The sequence below is a fragment of the Acanthochromis polyacanthus genome, chromosome 3 (assembly GCF_021347895.1).
Source record: "Acanthochromis polyacanthus isolate Apoly-LR-REF ecotype Palm Island chromosome 3, KAUST_Apoly_ChrSc, whole genome shotgun sequence".
NCBI lineage: Eukaryota > Metazoa > Chordata > Actinopteri > Pomacentridae > Acanthochromis > Acanthochromis polyacanthus.
Window position 1 is genome coordinate 14,789,489 of NC_067115.1, and position 20,621 is coordinate 14,810,109.

Below are 20,621 nucleotides of genomic sequence, written 5' to 3' on the forward strand. Positions count from 1 at the left end.
GCACTTGTACTGGCTCCGTCTCCTCTCACCCACAAAGCTGGTAAAGTCCTTGACTTGGTGCTGACTCGTAACTGCTCCATAGCAGAGGTGACAGTTACTCCACTACACCTGTCAGACCATTTCTTGGTAAAATTTGCGGCTGCTTTTCCGCAATTGCAGACACCAACACAGATGGTCTCCTTCCGCAGAAACCTGAAGTCCCTCACAGCAGCTCAGCTGTCAGAGGAGTTGTGCTCTGTCATGCCTGACCACTCGCACTTCTCCTCACTTCTTGTTAATGAGGCTACTGAAACACTCTGTTCCTCTCTGGCATCATCTTTGGACAACAGAAACAGAAAAAAAACAGCAGAAAGAAAGTGGCGTAAATCCCAACAACCTGCTGATTTGTCCTCATACAAACAGAAACTTGCTTCCTTTACCTCCTGCTTGCAGTCCGCAAAGAAAGCTTTTTATCAGAACAAGATCTGTGCAGCTTCTGATTCCAGAAAACACTTTACGGCATTCAACTCCTTGCTTTCTCCTCCAGCTGCTCAGCTGTCCACTGAGCTGACTCCAGACATGTTTGCCTCCTTTTTCACTGAAAAGGTGGCTGTAATCAGCAAGCAGTTCTCTGACCCTGACCAGTCCAGTCAGCTCAAACCCACGACTGCTTCTTCACTCTGCTCTTTTGCTCCTCTGAGCGAGAATGAGGTTTCCAGACTTCTTCTGAGCTCAAACCCTACAACATGTCCTCTCGAGCCAATACCAACCAGCATCCTGCAGACCATCCTGCCCACAGTCAAACCTGCAGTCACGCACATTGTCAACTCCTCCCTGGAAACTGGCATTTTTCCTGCTACTTTTAAACAATCCCGCATCACCCCGCTGCTCAAAAAGCCTCATCTCAACCCAGCCCAGGTTGAAAACTAGAGGCCAGTCTCACTTCCTGTCAAATACTGGAGCGCTCAGTATTTAACCAAGTCTCTGAACATCTGCAGAACAACATCCTACTTGACCCCTTTCAGTCAGGCTTCAGGTGCGACCACTCCACTGAGACTTCACTCCTATCAGTCACAGAATCTCTGCGGCTGGCGAGAGCTGCTGGTCAGTCCTCTGTCCTACTGCTGCTGGACTTGTCTGCTGGCTTTGACACCGTGAACCATCAAATCCTCCTCTCCTCACTCTCTGAGCTCGGCATCTCAGGTTCTGTCCTGTTGTGGTTCAAGTCCTACATCACAGGCAGATCCTTCAGAGTGTCATGGCGAGGGGAGGTGTCAAGGTCACATGACCTATCAACTGGGGTTCCTCAGGGGTCAGTGCTTGGTGCCTTACTCTTCTCTCTGTACACCACCTCAATTGGTGCAGTGATCCGCTCCCATGGCTTCTCCTACCAATGTTATGCTGACGACACTCAGCTTTTCCTCTCTTTTCCACCTGACGACACAACAGTTTCAGCCCGGATATCAGCATGTCTGGCTGATATCGCCACATGGATGAAGGAACGGCACCTTCAGCTAAATCTATCTAAGACTGAACTCATGGTCTTTCCAGCTTGTCCATCTGTTCAGCCTCAGATCAGTGTCCAACTTCACTCGAGCCTACTTGTGCCCACAAACTCAGCCAGAAACCTGGGTGTCATGATTGATGACCAGCTGACCTTTAAGGTTCACGTGGCCTCAGTTTCTCGATCTTGTCGTTATGCCCTCTACAACATCAGGAAGATCAGACCCTTCCTGACCCAACAGGCCACACAACTTCTGGTTCAGGCTCTTGTGATCTCACGCATTGACTACTGCAACTCTCTTCTGGCAGGTCTCCCTGCATGTACAGTCAAACCTCTACAGATGATCCAGAATGCAGCAGCACGTCTGGTCTTCAACTAACCCAAAAGAGCTCATGTCACTCCCCTGTTCATCTCCCTTCACTGGCTTCCAGTTGCAGCCAGAATCAAATTCAAAACTCTCCTCCTGGCTTACAAAACATTTACAAGAATGGCCCCAGCCTACCTGGATTCCCTGATCCAAGTCTACTCCCCTTCACGCTCACTTCGCTCTGCATGTGAGAGACGCCTGGTGCTTCCAGCCCAGCACGACTCGAAATCTCTAGCCAGACTCTTTTCCTCTGTTGTTCCCAAATGGTGGAACAAACTACCAAACTCTGCATTCTGCTGAGTCCCTTTCTACTTTTAGGAGACAATTGAAGACTCAGTTGTTCAGAGAACACCTAGGCACTTAATCCGACTTGACCTGAGGGGTAGAATAAGTCAGGTGGTCCAAAACTCAGCACTTATTTAGCACTGACAAAGCTGAAAAAAAATGTGTGTGTGTGTGTGTGTGTGTGTGTGTGTGTGTGTGTGTATGGGTTTGGGGTGGTTGGCACTTCTTCTGCAACTTGATGGCAACACCTTTGACCAATCCACTTGAAACACTTTTTGCACTTACTAAAGGCTTTTCCTTATGTCTGAATTCTTGCTTGTGTTGTACGTCGCTTTGGACAAAAGCGTCTGCTAAATGAAATTGTAGAACTGTAGGTGTAATTTGTGTTTCAACACTGTCCTGTCATTGATGGCCCCATCAAATACACTGACCAAGGCCTCAGATCAAGGACCAATTCTGTTTCAATTTTATGCCATTGTCCAGTTGTGATAAATAAGTAACTTATTTACTGTTTTAATCAGTGATTTCTGTGACGCATCTTAGATTTCATCAATGATAACCTTGAAATGTCCCTTTGTCCCAGAAACTCACCTATAAATTAACACGCCTTCACTCATTGTGAGTTGTTTCCATTTCATTTATTGCTGGATTCACACACACTCTCTTCAGGGTAAGTCATGAAGGTTGTGCTGCATAAGACAGCATCATTCTAAAAATGTATATAGTTTTAATTCATCTCCTTTGTCTTTTCAGCAAGTTTGTGTGGTGGATGCAGTCCATGATGAGAGTTCCTGAGGGGTTGTTTCTGCTTGTACTTTTGCAGATATTTACAGGAAGCAGTTCAGGTAAACCATCTGGCATTTTGTCATATTTGTTTGGACTTGTATTCACCGTGTAATTGTACTGGAACGTAAAATACACAGTTTTCTTCTTTTTTTGTCACAAATGGAGGGGCTCTAAATCAGAGACTAAATAAATGTTCACCTTTCACACATTGAAATGGCGCCAAGATTACTATTATACTATCACAAATATGAATTTGCTCACTTTAAATGGGATTTCTTCATATTTCTCTATGTAAATGAAAAATAACCAAATTACATGTGATTTGATAAATAATTTACCTATTTAAATATGAATTTCCTTAAATCCATCCTTTCAATGATAAAGTACAAAATTACAATATATGACTGTTGTTCACACAGTTGGGAACAAAAGTCCTCATACACTTGTAAAAACCATGTTTATCATGACAGCCATTTTCCAATGACTCCTCTAACTCTTCTGTCAAGAGGAGTGGTCAAATATACAACCAGAAGCAGGTAGATGGCCATCCAAAGTGCTTTGTTGAGGTGAACATGGCCAAGGGGATATTTAACCAAATATTAGCTTTGCTGTATGTATTTTTGACTCAGTAGATTTTGTCATAATTCCAGAAAACCCACAATAAATGAACACATGGGTTTAAATGATTCCATCACAGCAGATTCAGAGTTGTAGGAGTCTGTCATGGGGGGCAGACACAAAGAGCAAACTGAGACTGGTGGAGTGTTTAAACAGATCGAACATAAACAAGCTCAAACCAGCTCATGATGGGGAAACTAAACTGTGGGGAAAATGAACCAAACCTCATTCAACAAACAGGCAAAACTACAAAAACATTCAAAACCTCTTAACTAACAACAAAGGAGAAATCTAAGAAAACCTCAGATGACTTCCCTAAAGTAAGCTACTAAAACGGGATATGCAGCTGTCTCCAGTCCCTGCCATTAGACTGACTGCAGATCGGACTGGGAAGACAAAAAGAGAGAGAGAGGATGAGCAAGGCTGACTGAGAGTGGAGAGAGAGGGAAAAGAGAAGGAGGAAGGAAAAGAAGGAACCAGGTAAGTTCTAAAGCGAGGATCCTGACAGTTATTGTAAGTTCAAAACTGCTATGGTCTTTAAAAGTGTGTGTAAACTTTTGTTCACAACTGTACATACATATTCTACAGGCATCACTCTGGATTGCTCTGTTTTCTGTGTAAATTTACTCTTCACTTCCTGAACACTATCTTAAATCAGAAAAGTTTAATACCACCTGTATACAATTCTGCACCAGCACCTGTCAAACCATTCCCGTACTTTTCATAGGGACGCTTGTCACCAGCTGTGCTTCATGTTATGAAGAAGCCACCATTTCAAAGATCTTTAAGAGCAAATTAAATTTTCTTTCTTCACACATACATGTCAGTGGAGCTACTGTTGTCTTTTTCCTCTCAGATTCCACCACTTACAAGCAAAATATTGTCATTACTTCAGCATCAGTGCCATTCTGGTGGGTTTTTTTTTTGTGTAAACACAGAGACAAGGGCGTCAGTTTGTTTTTAAAAGTGGGGGGGGATGGAGACCACAGCTAGCCTAGCCATGCTAGACCCATGTTTCTGACAGCACAAGGGTCTAGGGAAGCTCGACAGGGAGGGAGGCGGGCTAAAAGGTTGTCTCTCAAATCCCTCTGCAGCAATTGGGTAGGTATGCAACCAATCAACGCAACGAATAGGCTGACGTAGTTCCGAGAGCACCGGCGGATTGAGGCTAAGTCCCATTAGCTTCCCAACCAGCGGAGCCGCGGAGCCAACTGGTATATTAAGGATTTGCCATATCCCGTCGGCATAAGTCCAAATACGTCTTTCTTCTCAATGAAAGACTTAAGTGCCGTCCTTTGTTTATCTTTCAAGTTGAATTTTAGCTTCAAATCTTTAAGGCCTGTGGCCAAAGCCGAGTTGAAAGATAACTGTTTATTCTGCGCTGGATGTTTCTGTCAGAATCGTCACGCCTCTGTCGTCACTTCGTTACGCCCGCCTTCTGACTCTACACTTCATGGTGATTGGTCCGGCCAGTTTTAGGAGAATCCAGCCTCGAGCCTTATGGAGGGTAACTAGACCCACCCTGGCAGAGAATTAAATTCGTTGCCGTGGATTGTCTAGCGTGGCTAGGCTAGACCACAGCCATTGTCAGATGGAAATGCACACCCTGGGTGGCGTGCTGGGTAATCGTAACCTTGCCAGCAAGTTGATTTCTCGCGATATTTGTGAGTTCACAAATCTCTCAAGAAACCATCTTGCTCCGCTCTCGCATTCACTGTTCGTACAGAGCCAAGTTGGCACGGGCCAATCACGCAGCAGTATTCGTGTGTGGGGCGGGATATCCGGGTGTGAAGACGAGACCAAGCGCTCGTAGATCAAAACAAACATGGCAACGGAGGACAACGATCGTGTAGATGCTGCTGTTAAGTCAGTTTTAGCTGAATCTCCTATCGCTTCTTTGAAGGAAGAACAACGAGAGGCGCTTTGCGCATTTCTGGATGGTAAAGATGTTTGTGCTTTTTTACCTACGGGTTGTGGTAAGAGTTTAATCTACCAATTGGCTCCGCTCGTTGTGAAGATCCCGCGATTGGCTGAAAACAAACCTGTCAGAGGCGGGACATACTGTTGCATTGTCCAATCCGTGCCTCTTTCCTCCGAACGGATTTACATGGAGCGGTCCCAGATTGATATTGTGGAGTACTATCAAGTACTACACAATTATTAATCTGGCTATTGCCAGGTTAGGGAACATCTGGATGGATGATGTCAGGTGCATAGGCAGCGAATCAAAGCTCTCTGAGTGTCAGCACAACGGAGTAGGAGTAGAAAACTGTGGTCACGGTGAAGACGCTGGTGTCGTGTGTGAAGGTAAAGACGAGTTTATTCAGCTACAGACAGCGAGGTCCTACTGTGTTACTGTATGTGTACAATATAACATTTAGCTGAGCACATATCAATGACCAAGTATTAGAGAAATATAAAGTTTGTGATTTATATTGCAGTTTGTCATTTGCAGACATTTCCATATTTATTGTTGCTTCCCTCCTGTTTGTAGACAGAAAGTTGTTTATGTAGTTTTTCAAAAAATATCATCCTTCTTTAGGTTCAGTTTCATCTTTGTTTTCCATCAACAGAATTGCATTGTGGAAAAAAATCTGTAGAAAAAAGTTGCAAATCTGGTGAGGAGGCTGTCAGACAAAATACATTAAATAACATGGAACACTGCGACATTTAAAAGCTGTAACAGTTGTGAAAGCATCTGAACAATGTTACATTTTTCATGATTTATAGACAGCAAAACTGTGGTTTTACAATCACACAAAATCTGTATTTTTTGCGAAAGAAACCCTCATCCTTATGATTTCTGTTTGTAAAAATACAATTTTGATCCGCTCTGGACTGTTCTTTTACATTCAACATACAAATTAAGTGTTTGGTTAAGACAAAATGTCATCTTTATTTTTAAAAAAAAGGGAGAATCTGGAAAATAACAGTTGAAAAGGATTAACCATTTCCCAGTTCATATCATGCAATTTTATTTTGTTTGTTGCTTTTTAAAAAAAAAATTTGTAGTTGTTGGGGATCACTAGTTATTATCTGTAATTTAACAAAGCTTGTAAAATCTGGAAAGTATCAGTAAATTGTTCAGAACAGTACAAGTAAAACTGGAAAAAGGAAAGAAAAAAAAGGAAAGTTCACTTTTACAGAGTGTGTTCTTTGTTTTTCTGTTAGCTCTTTCACCAGTGAGGCTGGTCAACTCTGATAACCGCTGCTCTGGCAGAGTGGAGATCTTCCATAATAAACAGTGGGGGACGGTGTGTGATGATTCCTGGGGCCTGAATGATGCTCAGGTGGTCTGCAGACAGCTGGACTGTGGTGAAGCTCATGCAGCGCCAACAAATGCCCGGTTCGGACAGGGCAATGGACCCATCTGGTTGGACGATGTTCAATGTTCTGGAAATGAATCATTGATCACAAACTGCACTCACAGAGGATTTGGGGTCCACAACTGTGGTCACGATGAAGATGCCAGCGCTATCTGTAATGGTACATATTTATACATATTTCAAGTTCATTCCAATCACTACTGCTGACATTTAACTGGAAAGTGACCTCTTCCATGTCTTTCAGTATTTTTTATTTTCCAGCTGATATTGCTGCAAGTCAAATGTACAGAGAGTAAATTATTAGTTTGTGTTAAGAACTAAATTGAATTTTGTTGCCACTGACAAAGGAATCATGTTGAGCTGTGAGAATGGCAATGCAGACTGTGGTTGTCCTTTGAATTCACAGTTCCTCTCACATTCAACAGATCATTAGAAAACAACTTTAATTGTTTCAGGATCAGTGTAATTCTGTTTTTATTGTAAACAGGGAAAAACGTATCATATCCTGGAGTTTATCCAACAACTCCTGATCCATGGCCACTGCCCAGTACACAGATCACTAACAACACAACACCACCAGACAACAGCACAGTGGTGGAAGGGGAGATCCGTCTGGCCAATGGATCAAGCACCTCCTGCTCTGGCAGAGTGGAGATCTTCCTTCATGGACAGTGGGGGACGGTGTGTGATGATTACTGGGGCCCGAATGATGCTCAGGTGGTCTGCAGACAGCTGGGCTGTGGCAGGGCGCTCTCAGCACCACTAGGGGCAGAATTTGGACAAGGTACAGGGAATATCTGGATGGATGATGTCAAGTGCACAGGCAGCGAATCAAAGCTCTCTGAGTGTCCGCACAGAGGAGTAGGAAGTCACAACTGTGGTCACAGTGAAGACGCTGGTGTCGTGTGTGAAGGTAAAGACGAGTTTATTCAGCTGCAGACAGCGAGGTCCTACTGTGTTACTGTATATGTACAATATAACAATTAGCTGAGCACATATCAATGACCAAGTATTAGAGAAATATGAAGTTTGTGATTTATATTGCAGTTTGTCATTTGCAGACATTTCCATATTTATTGTTGCTTCCCTCCTGTTTTTAGACAGAAAGTTTTTTATGTAGTTTTTCAAAAATATCATCCTCCTTTAGGTTCAGTTGCATCTTTGTTTTCCATCAACAGAACTGCATTGTGGAAAATAATCTGTAGAAAAAAACTTGCAAATCTGGTGAAGAGGCTGTCAGACAAAATACATTAAATAACATGGAACACTGCAACATTCAAAAGCTGTAAAAGTTGTGAAAGCATCAGAAAAATGTTACATTTTTCATGATTTATAGACAGCAAAACTGTGGTTTTACGATCACACAAAATCTGTATTTTTTGCAAAAAAAAAATCACTCATCGTTATGATTTCTATTTGTAAAAATACAGATTATTGATCAGCTCTCGACTGTTCTTTTTACATTCAACATGTAAATTAAGTGTTTGGTTAAGACAAAATGTCATCTTTATTTTAAAAAAAGTGAGAATCTGGAAAATAACAGTTGAAAAGGATTAACCATTTCCCAGTTCTTATCATGCAGTTTTATTTTGTTTGTTGCTTTTTTTTTTCTTTTTTTTTTTTTTTTTACATTTTTTAGTCGTTGTTCGGGTTCACTAGTTATTATCTGAAATTTAACAAAGCATGTAAAATCTGGAAAGTATCAGTAAATTGTTCAAAAAAGTACAGGTAAAACTGGACAAAAGAAAGAAAGACAGAAAAGTTCACTTTTACAGAGTATGTTCTTTGTTTTTCTGTTAGCTCTTTCACCAGTGAGGCTGGTCAATTCTGATAACCGCTGCTCTGGCAGAGTGGAGATCTTCCATAATAAACAGTGGGGGACGGTGTGTGATGATTTCTGGGACCTGAATGATGCTCAGGTGGTCTGCAGACAGCTGGGCTGTGGCAGGGCGCTCTCAGCACCACTAGGGGCAGAATTTGGACAAGGTACAGGGAACATCTGGATGGATGATGTCAGGTGCACAGGCAGCGAATCAAAGCTCTCTGAGTGTCCGCACAATGGAGTCAGAAATCACACCTGTGGTCACAGTGAAGATGCTGGTGTCGTGTGTGAAGGTAAAGACGAGTTTATTCAGCTACAGACAGCGAGGTCTTACTGTGTTACTGTATGTGTACAATATAACATTTAGCTGAGCACATATCAGTGACCAAGTATTAGAGAAATATGAAGTTTGTGATTTATATTGCAGTTTGTCATTTGCAGACATTTCCATACTTATTGTTGCTTCCCTCCTGTTTTTAGACAGAAAGTTTTTTATGTAGTTTTTCAAAAATATCATCCTCCTTGAGGTTCAGTTTCATCTTTGTTTTCCATCAACAGAACTGCATTGTGGAAAAAAATCTGTAGAAAAAGTTGCAAATCTGGTGAAGAGGCTGTCAGACAAAATACATTAAATAACATGGAACACTGCGAAATTCAAAAGCTGTAAAAGTTGTGAAAGCATCAGACAAATGTTACATTTTTCATGATTTATAGACAGCAAAACTGTGGTTTTACGATCACACAAAATCTGTATTTGTTGCGAAAGAAACCGCTCATCCTTATGATTTCTGTTTGTAAAAATCTAATTTTGATCCGCTTTGGACTGTTCTTTTACATTCAACGTACAAATTAAGTGTTTGGTTAAGACAAAATGTCATCTTTATTTTTAAAAAAAGGGAGAATCTGGAAAATAACAGTTGAAAAAGGATTAACCGTTTCCCAGTTCATATCATGCAGTTTTATTTTGTTTGTTGCTTTTTTTTTTTTTTTACATTTTTTTAGTCGTTGTTAGGGTTCACTAGTTATTATCTGAAATTTAACAAAGCATGTAAAATCTGGAAAGTATCAGTAAATTGTTCAGAACAGTACAGGTAAAACTGGATAAAAGAAAGAAAGACAGAAAAGTTCACTTTTACAGAGTATGTTCTTTGTTTTTCTGTTAGCTCTTTCACCAGTGAGGCTGGTCAATTCTGATAACCGCTGCTCTGGCAGAGTGGAGATCTTCCATAATGGACAGTGGGGGACGGTGTGTGATGATTTCTGGGACCTGAATGATGCTCAGGTGGTCTGCAGACAGCTGGGCTGTGGCAGTGCGCTCTCAGCACCACTAGGGGCAGAATTTGGACAAGGTACAGGGAACATCTGGATGGATGATGTCAGGTGCACAGGCAGCGAATCAAAGCTCTCTGAGTGTCAGCACATTGGAGTCGGAAATCACACCTGTGGTCACAGTGAAGATGCTGGTGTCGTGTGTGAAGGTAAAGACGAGTTTATTCAGCTACAGACAGCGAGGTCCTACTGTGTTACTGTATGTGTGCAATATAACATTTAGCTGAGCACATATCAATGACCAAGTATTAGAGAAATATGAAGTTTGTGATTTATATTGCAGTTTGTCATTTGCAGACATTTCCATATTTATTGTTGCTTCCCTCCTGTTTTTAGACAGAAAGTTGTTTATGTAGTTTTTCAAAAATATCATCCTCCTTGAGGTTCAGTTTCATCTTTGTTTTCCATCAACAGAATTGCACTGTGGAAAAAAATCTGTAGAAAAAAACTTGCAAATCTGGTGAAGAGGCTGTCAGACAAAATACATTAAATAACATGGAACACTGTGACATTCAAAAGCTGTAACAGTTGTGAAAGCATCTGACAAATGTTACATTTTTCATGATTTATAGACAGCAAAACTGTGGTTTTACGATCACACAAAATCTGTATTTTTTGCGAAAGAAACCCCTCATCCTTATGATTTCTGTTTGTAAAAATACAATTTTGATCCGCTCTGGACTGTTCTTTTTACATTCAACATACAAATTAAGTGTCTGGTAAAGACAAAATGTCATCTTTATTTTAAAAAATGGGGAGAATCTGGAAAATAAAACTTGAAAAAGGAATCACCGTTTCCCAGTTCATATCATGCAGTTTTATTTTGTTTGTTGCTTTTTTAAAAAAAAACTTTGTCGTTGTTGGGGTTCACTAGTTATTTTCTGTAATTTAACAAAGGTTGTAAAATCTGGAAAGTATCAGTAAATTGTTCAGAACAGTACAAGTAAAACTGGATAAAGGAAAGAAAAAAACAGAAAAGTTCACTTTTACAGAGTATGTTCTTTGTTTTTCTGTTAGCTCTTTCACCAGTGAGGCTGGTCAATTCTGATAACCGCTGCTCTGGCAGAGTGGAGATCTTCCATAATAAACAGTGGGGGACGGTGTGTGATGATTCCTGGGGCCTGAATGATGCTCAGGTGGTCTGCAGACAGCTGGACTGTGGTGAAGCTCGTGCAGCGCCAACAAATGCCCGGTTCGGACAGGGCAGTGGACCCATCTGGTTGGACGATGTTCAGTGTTCTGGAAATGAATCATTGATCACAAACTGCACTCACAGAGGATTTGGGGTCCACAACTGTGGTCACAATGAAGATGCCAGCACTATCTGTAACGGTACATATTTATACATATTTCAAGTTCATTCCAATCACTACTGCTGACATTTAACTGGAAAGTGACCTCTTCCATGTCTTTCAGTATTTTTTATTTTCCAGCTGATGTTGCTGCAAGTCAAATGTACAGAGAGTAAATTATTAGTTTGTGTTAAGAACGTAAATTGAGTTTTATGCCCACTGACAAAGGAATCATGTTGAGCTGTGAGAATGGCAATGCAGACTGTGGTTGTCCTTTGAATTCACAGTTCCTCTCACATTCAACAGATCATTAGAAAACAACTTTAATTGTTTCAGCATCAGTGTAATTCTGTTTTTATTGTAAACAGGGAAAAACGGATCATATCCCGGAGTTTATCCAACAACTCCTTATCCATGGCCACTGCCCAGTACACAGATCACTAACAACACAACACCACCAGACAACAGCACAGTGGTGGAAGGGGAGATCCGTCTGGCCAATGGAAGAAGCCGCTCCTGCTCTGGCAGAGTGGAGATCTTCCTTCATGGACGGTGGGGGACGGTGTGTGATGATTACTGGGACCTGAATGATGCTCAGGTGGTCTGCAGACAGCTGGGCTGTGGCAGGGCGCTCTCAGCACCACTAGGGGCAGAATTTGGACAAGGTACAGGGAATATCTGGATGGATGATGTCAAGTGCACAGGCAGCGAATCAAAGCTCTCTGAGTGTCCGCACAATGGAGTAGGAGTAGAAAACTGTGGTCACGGTGAAGATGCTGGTGTCGTGTGTGAAGGTAAAGACGAGTTTATTCAGCTACAGACAGCGAGGTCCTACTGTGTTACTGTATATGTACAATATAACAATTCGCTGAGCACATATCAATGACCAAGTATTAGAGAAATATGAAGTTTGTGATTTATATTGCAGTTTGTCATTTGCAGACATTTCCATATTTATTGTTGCTTCCCTCCTGTTTTTAGACAGAAAGTTTTTTATGTAGTTTTTCAAAAATATCATCCTCCTTGAGGTTCAGTTTCATCTTTGTTTTCCATCAACAGAACTGCATTGTGGAAAAAAATCTGTAGAAAAAAACTTGCAAATCTGGTGAAGAGGCTGTCAGACAAAATACATTAAATAACATGGAACACTGCAACATTCAAAAGCTGTAAAAGTTGTGAAAGCATCAGAAAAATGTTACATTTTTCATGATTTATAGACAGCAAAACTGTGGTTTTACGATCACACAAAATCTGTATTTTTGCGAAAGAAACCCCTCATCCTTATGATTTCTGTTTGTAAAAATCTAATTTTGATCCGCTCTGGACTGTTCTTTTACATTCAACATACAAATTAAGTGTTTGGTTAAGACAAAATGTCATCTTTATTTAAAAAAAAGAGAGAATCTGGAAAATAAAAGTTGAAAAAGGATTAACTGTTTCCCAGTTCATATCATGCAGTTTTATTTTGTTTGTTGCTTTTTTTTTTTTTTTTTTTACATTTTTTTAGTCGTTGTTCGGGTTCACTAGTTATTATCTGTAATTTAACAAAGCTTGTAAAATCTGGAAAGTATCAGTAAATTGTTCAGAACAGTACAAGTAAAACTGGATAAAAGAAAGAAAAACAGAAAAGTTCACTTTTACAGAGTATGTTCTTTGTTTTTCTGTTAGCTCTTTCACCAGTGAGGCTGGTCAACTCTGATAACCGCTGCTCTGGCAGAGTGGAGATCTTCCACAATGGACAGTGGGGGACGGTGTGTGATGATTCCTGGGACCTGAATGATGCTCAGGTGGTCTGCAGACAGCTGGGCTGTGGCAGTGCGCTCTCAGCACCACTCGGGGCAGAATTTGGACAAGGTACAGGGAACATCTGGTTGGATGATGTCAAGTGCACAGGCAGCGAATCAAAGCTCTCTGAGTGTCCGCACAATGGAGTAGGAGTAGAAAACTGTGGTCACGGTGAAGACGCTGGTGTCGTGTGTGAAGGTAAAGACGAGTTTATTCAGTTACAGACAGCGAGGTCCTACTGTGTTACTGTATATGTACAATATAACAATTAGCTGAGCACATATCAATGACCAAGTATTAGAGAAATATGAAGTTTCTGATTTATATTGCAGTTTGTCATTTGCAGATATTTCCGTATTTATTGTTGCTTCCCTCCTGTTTTTAGACAGAAAGTTTTTTATGTAGTTTTTCAAAAATATCATCCTCCTTGAGGTTCAGTTTCATCTTTGTTTTCCATCAACAGAACTGCATTGTGGAAAAAAATCTGTAGAAAAAAACTTGCAAATCTGGTGAAGAGGCTGTCAGACAAAATACATTAAATAACATGGAACACTGCGACATTCAAAAGCTGTAAAAGTTGTGAAAGCATCTGACAAATGTTACATTTTTCATGATTTATAGACAGCAAAACTGTGGTTTTACGATCACACAAAATCTGTATTTTTTGCAAAAAAAAAATCACTCATCCTTGTGATTTCTATTTGTAAAAATATAGATTATTGATCAGCTCTCGACTGTTCTTTTTACATTCAACATTTAAATTAAGTGTTTGGTTAAGACAAAATGTCATCTGTATTTTTAAAAAAAATGGAGAATCTGGAAAATAAAAATTGAAAAAGGATTCACTGTTTCCCAGTTCATATCATGCAGTTTTATTTTGTTTGTTGCTTTTTAAAAAAAACTTTGTAGTTGTTAGGGTTCACTAGTTATTTTCTGTAATTTAAAAAAGCTTGTAAAATCTGGAAAGTATCAGTAAATTGTTCAGAACAGTACAAGTAAAACTGGAAAAAGGAAAGAAAAAAACGAAAAGTTCACTTTTACAGAGTATGTTCTTTGTTTTTCTGTTAGCTCTTTCACCAGTGAGGCTGGTCAATTCTGATAACCGCTGCTCTGGCAGAGTGGAGATCTTCCATAATGGACAGTGGGGGACGGTGTGTGATGATTCCTGGGGCCTGAATGATGCTCAGGTGGTCTGCAGACAGCTGGACTGTGGTGAAGCTCATGCAGCGCCAACAAATGCCCGGTTCGGACAGGGCAGTGGACCCATCTGGTTGGACGATGTTCAGTGTTCTGGAAATGAATCATTGATCACAAACTGCACTCACAGAGGATTTGGGGTCCACAACTGTGGTCACAATGAAGATGCCAGCACTATCTGTAACGGTACATATTTATACATATTTCAAGTTCATTCCAATCACTACTGCTGACATTTAACTGGAAAGTGACCTCTTCCATGTCTTTCAGTATTTTTATTTTCCAGCTGATGTTGCTGCAAGTCAAATGTACAGAGAGTAAATTATTAGTTTGTGTTAAGAACGTAAATTGAGTTTTATGCCCACTGACAAAGGAATCATGTTGAGCTGTGAGAATGGCAATGCAGACTGTGGTTGTCCTTTGAATTCACAGTTCCTCTCACATTCAACAGATCATTAGAAAACAACTTTAATTGTTTCAGCATCAGTGTAATTCTGTTTTTATTGTAAACAGGGAAAAACGGATCATATCCCGGAGTTTATCCAACAACTCCTTATCCATGGCCACTGCCCAGTACACAGATCACTAACAACACAACACCACCAGACAACAGCACAGTGGTGGAAGGGGAGATCCGTCTGGCCAATGGAAGAAGCCGCTCCTGCTCTGGCAGAGTGGAGATCTTCCTTCATGGACGGTGGGGGACGGTGTGTGATGATTACTGGGACCTGAATGATGCTCAGGTGGTCTGCAGACAGCTGGGCTGTGGCAGTGCGCTCTCAGCACCACTAGGGGCAGAATTTGGACAAGGTACAGGGAACATCTGGATGGATGATGTCAAGTGCACAGGCAGCGAATCAAAGCTCTCTGAGTGTCAGCACAACGGAGTAGGAGTAGAAAACTGTGGTCACGGTGAAGACGCTGGTGTCGTGTGTGAAGGTAAAGACGAGTTTATTCTGCTACAGACAGCGAGGTCCTACTGTGTTACTGTATGTGTACAATATAACATTTAGCTGAGCACATATCAGTGACCAAGTATTAGAGAAATATGAAGTTTGTGATTTATATTGCAGTTTGTCATTTGCAGACATTTCCATATTTATTGTTGCTTCCCTCCTGTTTTTAGACAGAAAGTTGTTTATGTAGTTTTTCAAAAATATCATCCTCCTTCAGGTTCAGTTTCATCTTTGTTTTCCATCAACAGAACTGCATTGTGGAAAAAAAAATCTGCAGAAAAAAACTTGCAAATCTGGTGAAGAGGCTGTCAGACAAAATACATTAAATAACATGGAACCCTGCGACATTCAAAAGCTGTAAAAGTTGTGAAAGCATCAGAAAAATGTTACATTTTTCATGATTTATAGACAGCAAAACTGTGGTTTTACGATCACACAAAATCTGTATTTTTTGCAAAAAAAACCCTCATCCTTATGATTTCTGTTTGTAAAAATCTAATTTTGATCCGCTCTGGACTGTTCTTTTACATTCAACATACAAATTAAGTGTTTGGTAAAGACAACATGTCATCTTTATTTAATAAAAAGGGAGAATCTGGACAATAACAGTTGAAAAAGGATTAACTGTTTCCCAGTTCTTATCATGCAGTTTTATTTTGTTTGTTGCTTTCTAAAAAAAATTTGTAGTTGTTGGGGTTCACGTCTTATTATCTGTAATTTAACAAAGCATGTAAAATCTGGAAAGTATCAGTAAATTGTTCAGAAAAGTACAGGTAAAACTGGATAAAAGAAAGAAAGACAGAAAAGTTCACTTTTACAGAATATGTTCTTTGTTTTTCTGTTAGCTCTTTCACCAGTGAGGCTGGTCAACTCTGATAACCGCTGCTCTGGCAGAGTGGAGATCTTCCATAATGGACAGTGGGGGACGGTGTGTGATGATTCCTGGGGCCTGAATGATGCTCAGGTGGTCTGCAGACAGCTGGACTGTGGTGAAGCTCATGTAGCGCCAACAAATGCCTGGTTCGGACAGGGCAGTGGACCCATCTGGTTGGACGATGTTCAATGTTCTGGAAATGAATCATCGATCACAAACTGCACTCACAGACGATTTGGGGTCCACAACTGTGGTCACGATGAAGATGCCAGCACTATCTGTAACGGTACATATTTATACATATTTCAAGTTCATTCCAATCACTACTACTGACATTTAACTGGAAAATGACCTCTTCCATGTCTTTCAGTATTTTTTATTTTCCAGCTGATGTTGCTGCAAGTCAAATGTACAGAGAGTAAATTATTAGTTTGTGTTAAGAACGTAAATTGAGTTTTATGCCCACTGACAAAGGAATCATGTTGAGCTGTGAGAATGGCAATGCAGACTGTGGTTGTCCTTTGAATTCACAGTTCCTCTCACATTCAACAGATCATTAGAAAACAACTTTAATTGTTTCAGCATCAGTGTAATTCTGTTTTTATTGTAAACAGGGAAAAACGGATCATATCCCGGAGTTTATCCAACAACTCCTTATCCATGGCCACTGCCCAGTACACAGATCACTAACAACACAACACCACCAGACAACAGCACAGTGGTGGAAGGGGAGATCCGTCTGGCCAATGGAAGAAGCCGCTCCTGCTCTGGCAGAGTGGAGATCTTCCTTCATGGACGGTGGGGGACGGTGTGTGATGATTACTGGGACCTGAATGATGCTCAGGTGGTCTGCAGACAGCTGGGCTGTGGCAGTGCGCTCTCAGCACCACTAGGGGCAGAATTTGGACAAGGTACAGGGAACATCTGGATGGATGATGTCAAGTGCACAGGCAGCGAATCAAAGCTCTCTGAGTGTCAGCACAACGGAGTAGGAGTAGAAAACTGTGGTCACGGTGAAGACGCTGGTGTCGTGTGTGAAGGTAAAGACGAGTTTATTCTGCTACAGACAGCGAGGTCCTACTGTGTTACTGTATGTGTACAATATAACATTTAGCTGAGCACATATCAGTGACCAAGTATTAGAGAAATATGAAGTTTGTGATTTATATTGCAGTTTGTCATTTGCAGACATTTCCATATTTATTGTTGCTTCCCTCCTGTTTTTAGACAGAAAGTTGTTTATGTAGTTTTTCAAAAATATCATCCTCCTTCAGGTTCAGTTTCATCTTTGTTTTCCATCAACAGAACTGCATTGTGGAAAAAAAAATCTGCAGAAAAAAACTTGCAAATCTGGTGAAGAGGCTGTCAGACAAAATACATTAAATAACATGGAACCCTGCGACATTCAAAAGCTGTAAAAGTTGTGAAAGCATCAGAAAAATGTTACATTTTTCATGATTTATAGACAGCAAAACTGTGGTTTTACGATCACACAAAATCTGTATTTTTTGCAAAAAAAACCCTCATCCTTATGATTTCTGTTTGTAAAAATCTAATTTTGATCCGCTCTGGACTGTTCTTTTACATTCAACATACAAATTAAGTGTTTGGTAAAGACAACATGTCATCTTTATTTAATAAAAAGGGAGAATCTGGACAATAACAGTTGAAAAAGGATTAACTGTTTCCCAGTTCTTATCATGCAGTTTTATTTTGTTTGTTGCTTTCTAAAAAAAAATTTGTAGTTGTTGGGGTTCACGTCTTATTATCTGTAATTTAACAAAGCATGTAAAATCTGGAAAGTATCAGTAAATTGTTCAGAAAAGTACAGGTAAAACTGGATAAAAGAAAGAAAGACAGAAAAGTTCACTTTTACAGAATATGTTCTTTGTTTTTCTGTTAGCTCTTTCACCAGTGAGGCTGGTCAACTCTGATAACCGCTGCTCTGGCAGAGTGGAGATCTTCCATAATGGACAGTGGGGGACGGTGTGTGATGATTCCTGGGGCCTGAATGATGCTCAGGTGGTCTGCAGACAGCTGGACTGTGGTGAAGCTCATGTAGCGCCAACAAATGCCTGGTTCGGACAGGGCAGTGGACCCATCTGGTTGGACGATGTTCAATGTTCTGGAAATGAATCATCGATCACAAACTGCACTCACAGACGATTTGGGGTCCACAACTGTGGTCACGATGAAGATGCCAGCACTATCTGTAACGGTACATATTTATACATATTTCAAGTTCATTCCAATCACTACTACTGACATTTAACTGGAAAATGACCTCTTCCATGTCTTTCAGTATTTTTTATTTTCCAGCTGATGTTGCTGCAAGTCAAATGTACAGAGAGTAAATTATTAGTTTGTGTTACGAATGTAAATTGAATTTTGTTGCCACTGACAAAGGAATCATGTTGAGCTGTGAGAATGGCAATGCAGACTGTGGTTGTCCTTTGAATTCACAGTTCCTCTCACATTCAACAGATCATTAGCAAACAACTTTAATTGTTTCAGCATCAGTGTAATTCTGTTTTTATTGTAAACAGGGAAAAACGGATCATATCCTGGAGTGAATCCAACAAGTTCTTATCCATGGCCACTGCCCTCTACACAGATCACTAACAACACAACACCACCAGACAACAGCACAGTGGTGGAAGGGGAGATCCGTCTGGCCAATGGATCAAACACCTCCTGCTCTGGCAGAGTGGAGATCTTCCTTCATGGACAGTGGGGGACGGTGTGTGATGATTCCTGGGGCCTGAATGATGCTCAGGTGGTCTGCAGACAGCTGGGCTGTGGCAGGGCGCTCTCAGCTCCACTCGGGCCAGAATTTGGACAAGGTACAGGGAACATCTGGATGGATGATGTCAGGTGCACAGGCAGCGAATCAAAGCTCTCTGAGTGTCAGCACAATGGAGTCGGAAATCACACCTGTGGTCACAGTGAAGACGCTGGTGTCGTGTGTGAAGGTAAAGATGAGTTTATTCTGCTACAGACAGCGAGGTCCTACTGTGTTACTGTATGTGTGCAATATAACAATTAGCTGAGCACATATCAGTGACCAAGTATGAAAGAAATATGAAGTTTGTGATATATATTGCAGTTTGTCATTTGCAGACATTTCCATATTTATTGTTGCTTCACTCCTGTTTTTAGACAGAAAGTTGTTTATGTAGTTTTTCAAAAATATCATCCTCTTTGAGGTTCAGTTTCATCTTTGTTTTCCATCAACAGAACTGCATTGTGGAAAAAAATCTGTAGAAAAAAACTTGCAAATCTGGTGAAGAGGCTGTCAGACAAAATACATTAAATAACATGGAACACTGCGACATTCAAAAGCTGTAACAGTTGTGAAAGCATCAGAAAAATGTTACATTTTTCATGATTTATAGACAGCAAAACTGTGGTTTTACAATCACACAAAATCTGTATTTTTTGCAAAAAAAACCCCTCATCCTTATGATTTCTGTTTGTAAAAATATAGATTATTGATCAGCTCTCGACTGTTCTTTTTACATTCAACATTTAAATTAAGTGTTTGGTTAAGACAAAATGTCATCTGTATTTTTAAAAAAAATGGAGAATCTGGAAAATAAAAATTGAAAAAGGATTCACTGTTTCCCAGTTCATATCATGCAGTTTTATTTTGTTTGTTGCTTTTTAAAAAAAACTTTGTAGTTGTTAGGGTTCACTAGTTATTTTCTGTAATTTAAAAAAGCTTGTAAAATCTGGAAAGTATCAGTAAATTGTTCAGAACAGTACAAGTAAAACTGGAAAAAGGAAAGAAAAAAAACGAAAAGTTCACTTTTACAGAGTATGTTCTTTGTTTTTCTGTTAGCTCTTTCACCAGTGAGGCTGGTCAATTCTGATAACCGTTGCTCTGGCAGAGTGGAGATCTTCCATAATGGACAGTGGGGGACGGTGTGTGATGATTCCTGGGGCCTGAATGATGCTCAGGTGGTCTGCAGACAGCTGGACTGTGGTGAAGCTCGTGCAGCGCCAACAAATGCCCGGTTCGGACAGGGCAGTGGACCCATCTGGTTGGATGATGTTCAGTGTTCTGGAAATGAATCATCGATCACAAACTGCACTCACAGAGGATTTGGGGTCAATGACTGTGGTCACAATGAAGATGCCAGCACTATCTGTAACGGTACATATTTATATATATTTCAAGTTCATTCCAATCACTACTGCTGACATTTAACTGGAAAGTGACCTCTTCCATGTCTTTCAGTATTTTTTATTTTCCAGCTGATGTTGCTGCAAGTCAAATGTACAGAGAGTAAATTATTAGTTTGTGTTAAGAACGTAAATTGAGTTTTATGCCCACTGACAAAGGAATCATGTTGAGCTGTGAGAATGGCAATGCAGACTGTGGTTGTCCTTTGAATTCACAGTTCCTCTCACATTCAACAGATCATTAGAAAACAACTTTAATTGTTTCAGCATCAGTGTAATTCTGTTTTTATTGTAAACAGGGAAAAACGGATCATAT

The 20,621-nt window shown here is 40.4% G+C and overlaps 1 protein-coding gene across 1 annotated transcript in view; it reads left to right on the plus strand.

Annotated features, from left to right (window-relative positions):
• The window catches only part of LOC127533302 (deleted in malignant brain tumors 1 protein), a 40,095-nt gene that overhangs the window by 17,129 nt on the left and 2,345 nt on the right, over positions 1-20,621 (plus strand). The window contains exons 2-12 of the mRNA XM_051945939.1: positions 6,711-7,025; positions 7,353-7,778; positions 8,666-8,980; positions 9,851-10,165; positions 11,034-11,348; positions 11,677-12,102; positions 12,977-13,291; positions 14,162-14,476; positions 14,804-15,229; positions 16,828-17,031; positions 18,760-18,963. Coding sequence (XP_051801899.1) covers positions 6,711-7,025; positions 7,353-7,778; positions 8,666-8,980; positions 9,851-10,165; positions 11,034-11,348; positions 11,677-12,102; positions 12,977-13,291; positions 14,162-14,476; positions 14,804-15,229; positions 16,828-17,031; positions 18,760-18,963 — 3,576 coding nt within the window. The remainder of the gene's footprint in view (positions 1-6,710; positions 7,026-7,352; positions 7,779-8,665; positions 8,981-9,850; positions 10,166-11,033; positions 11,349-11,676; positions 12,103-12,976; positions 13,292-14,161; positions 14,477-14,803; positions 15,230-16,827; positions 17,032-18,759; positions 18,964-20,621) is intronic.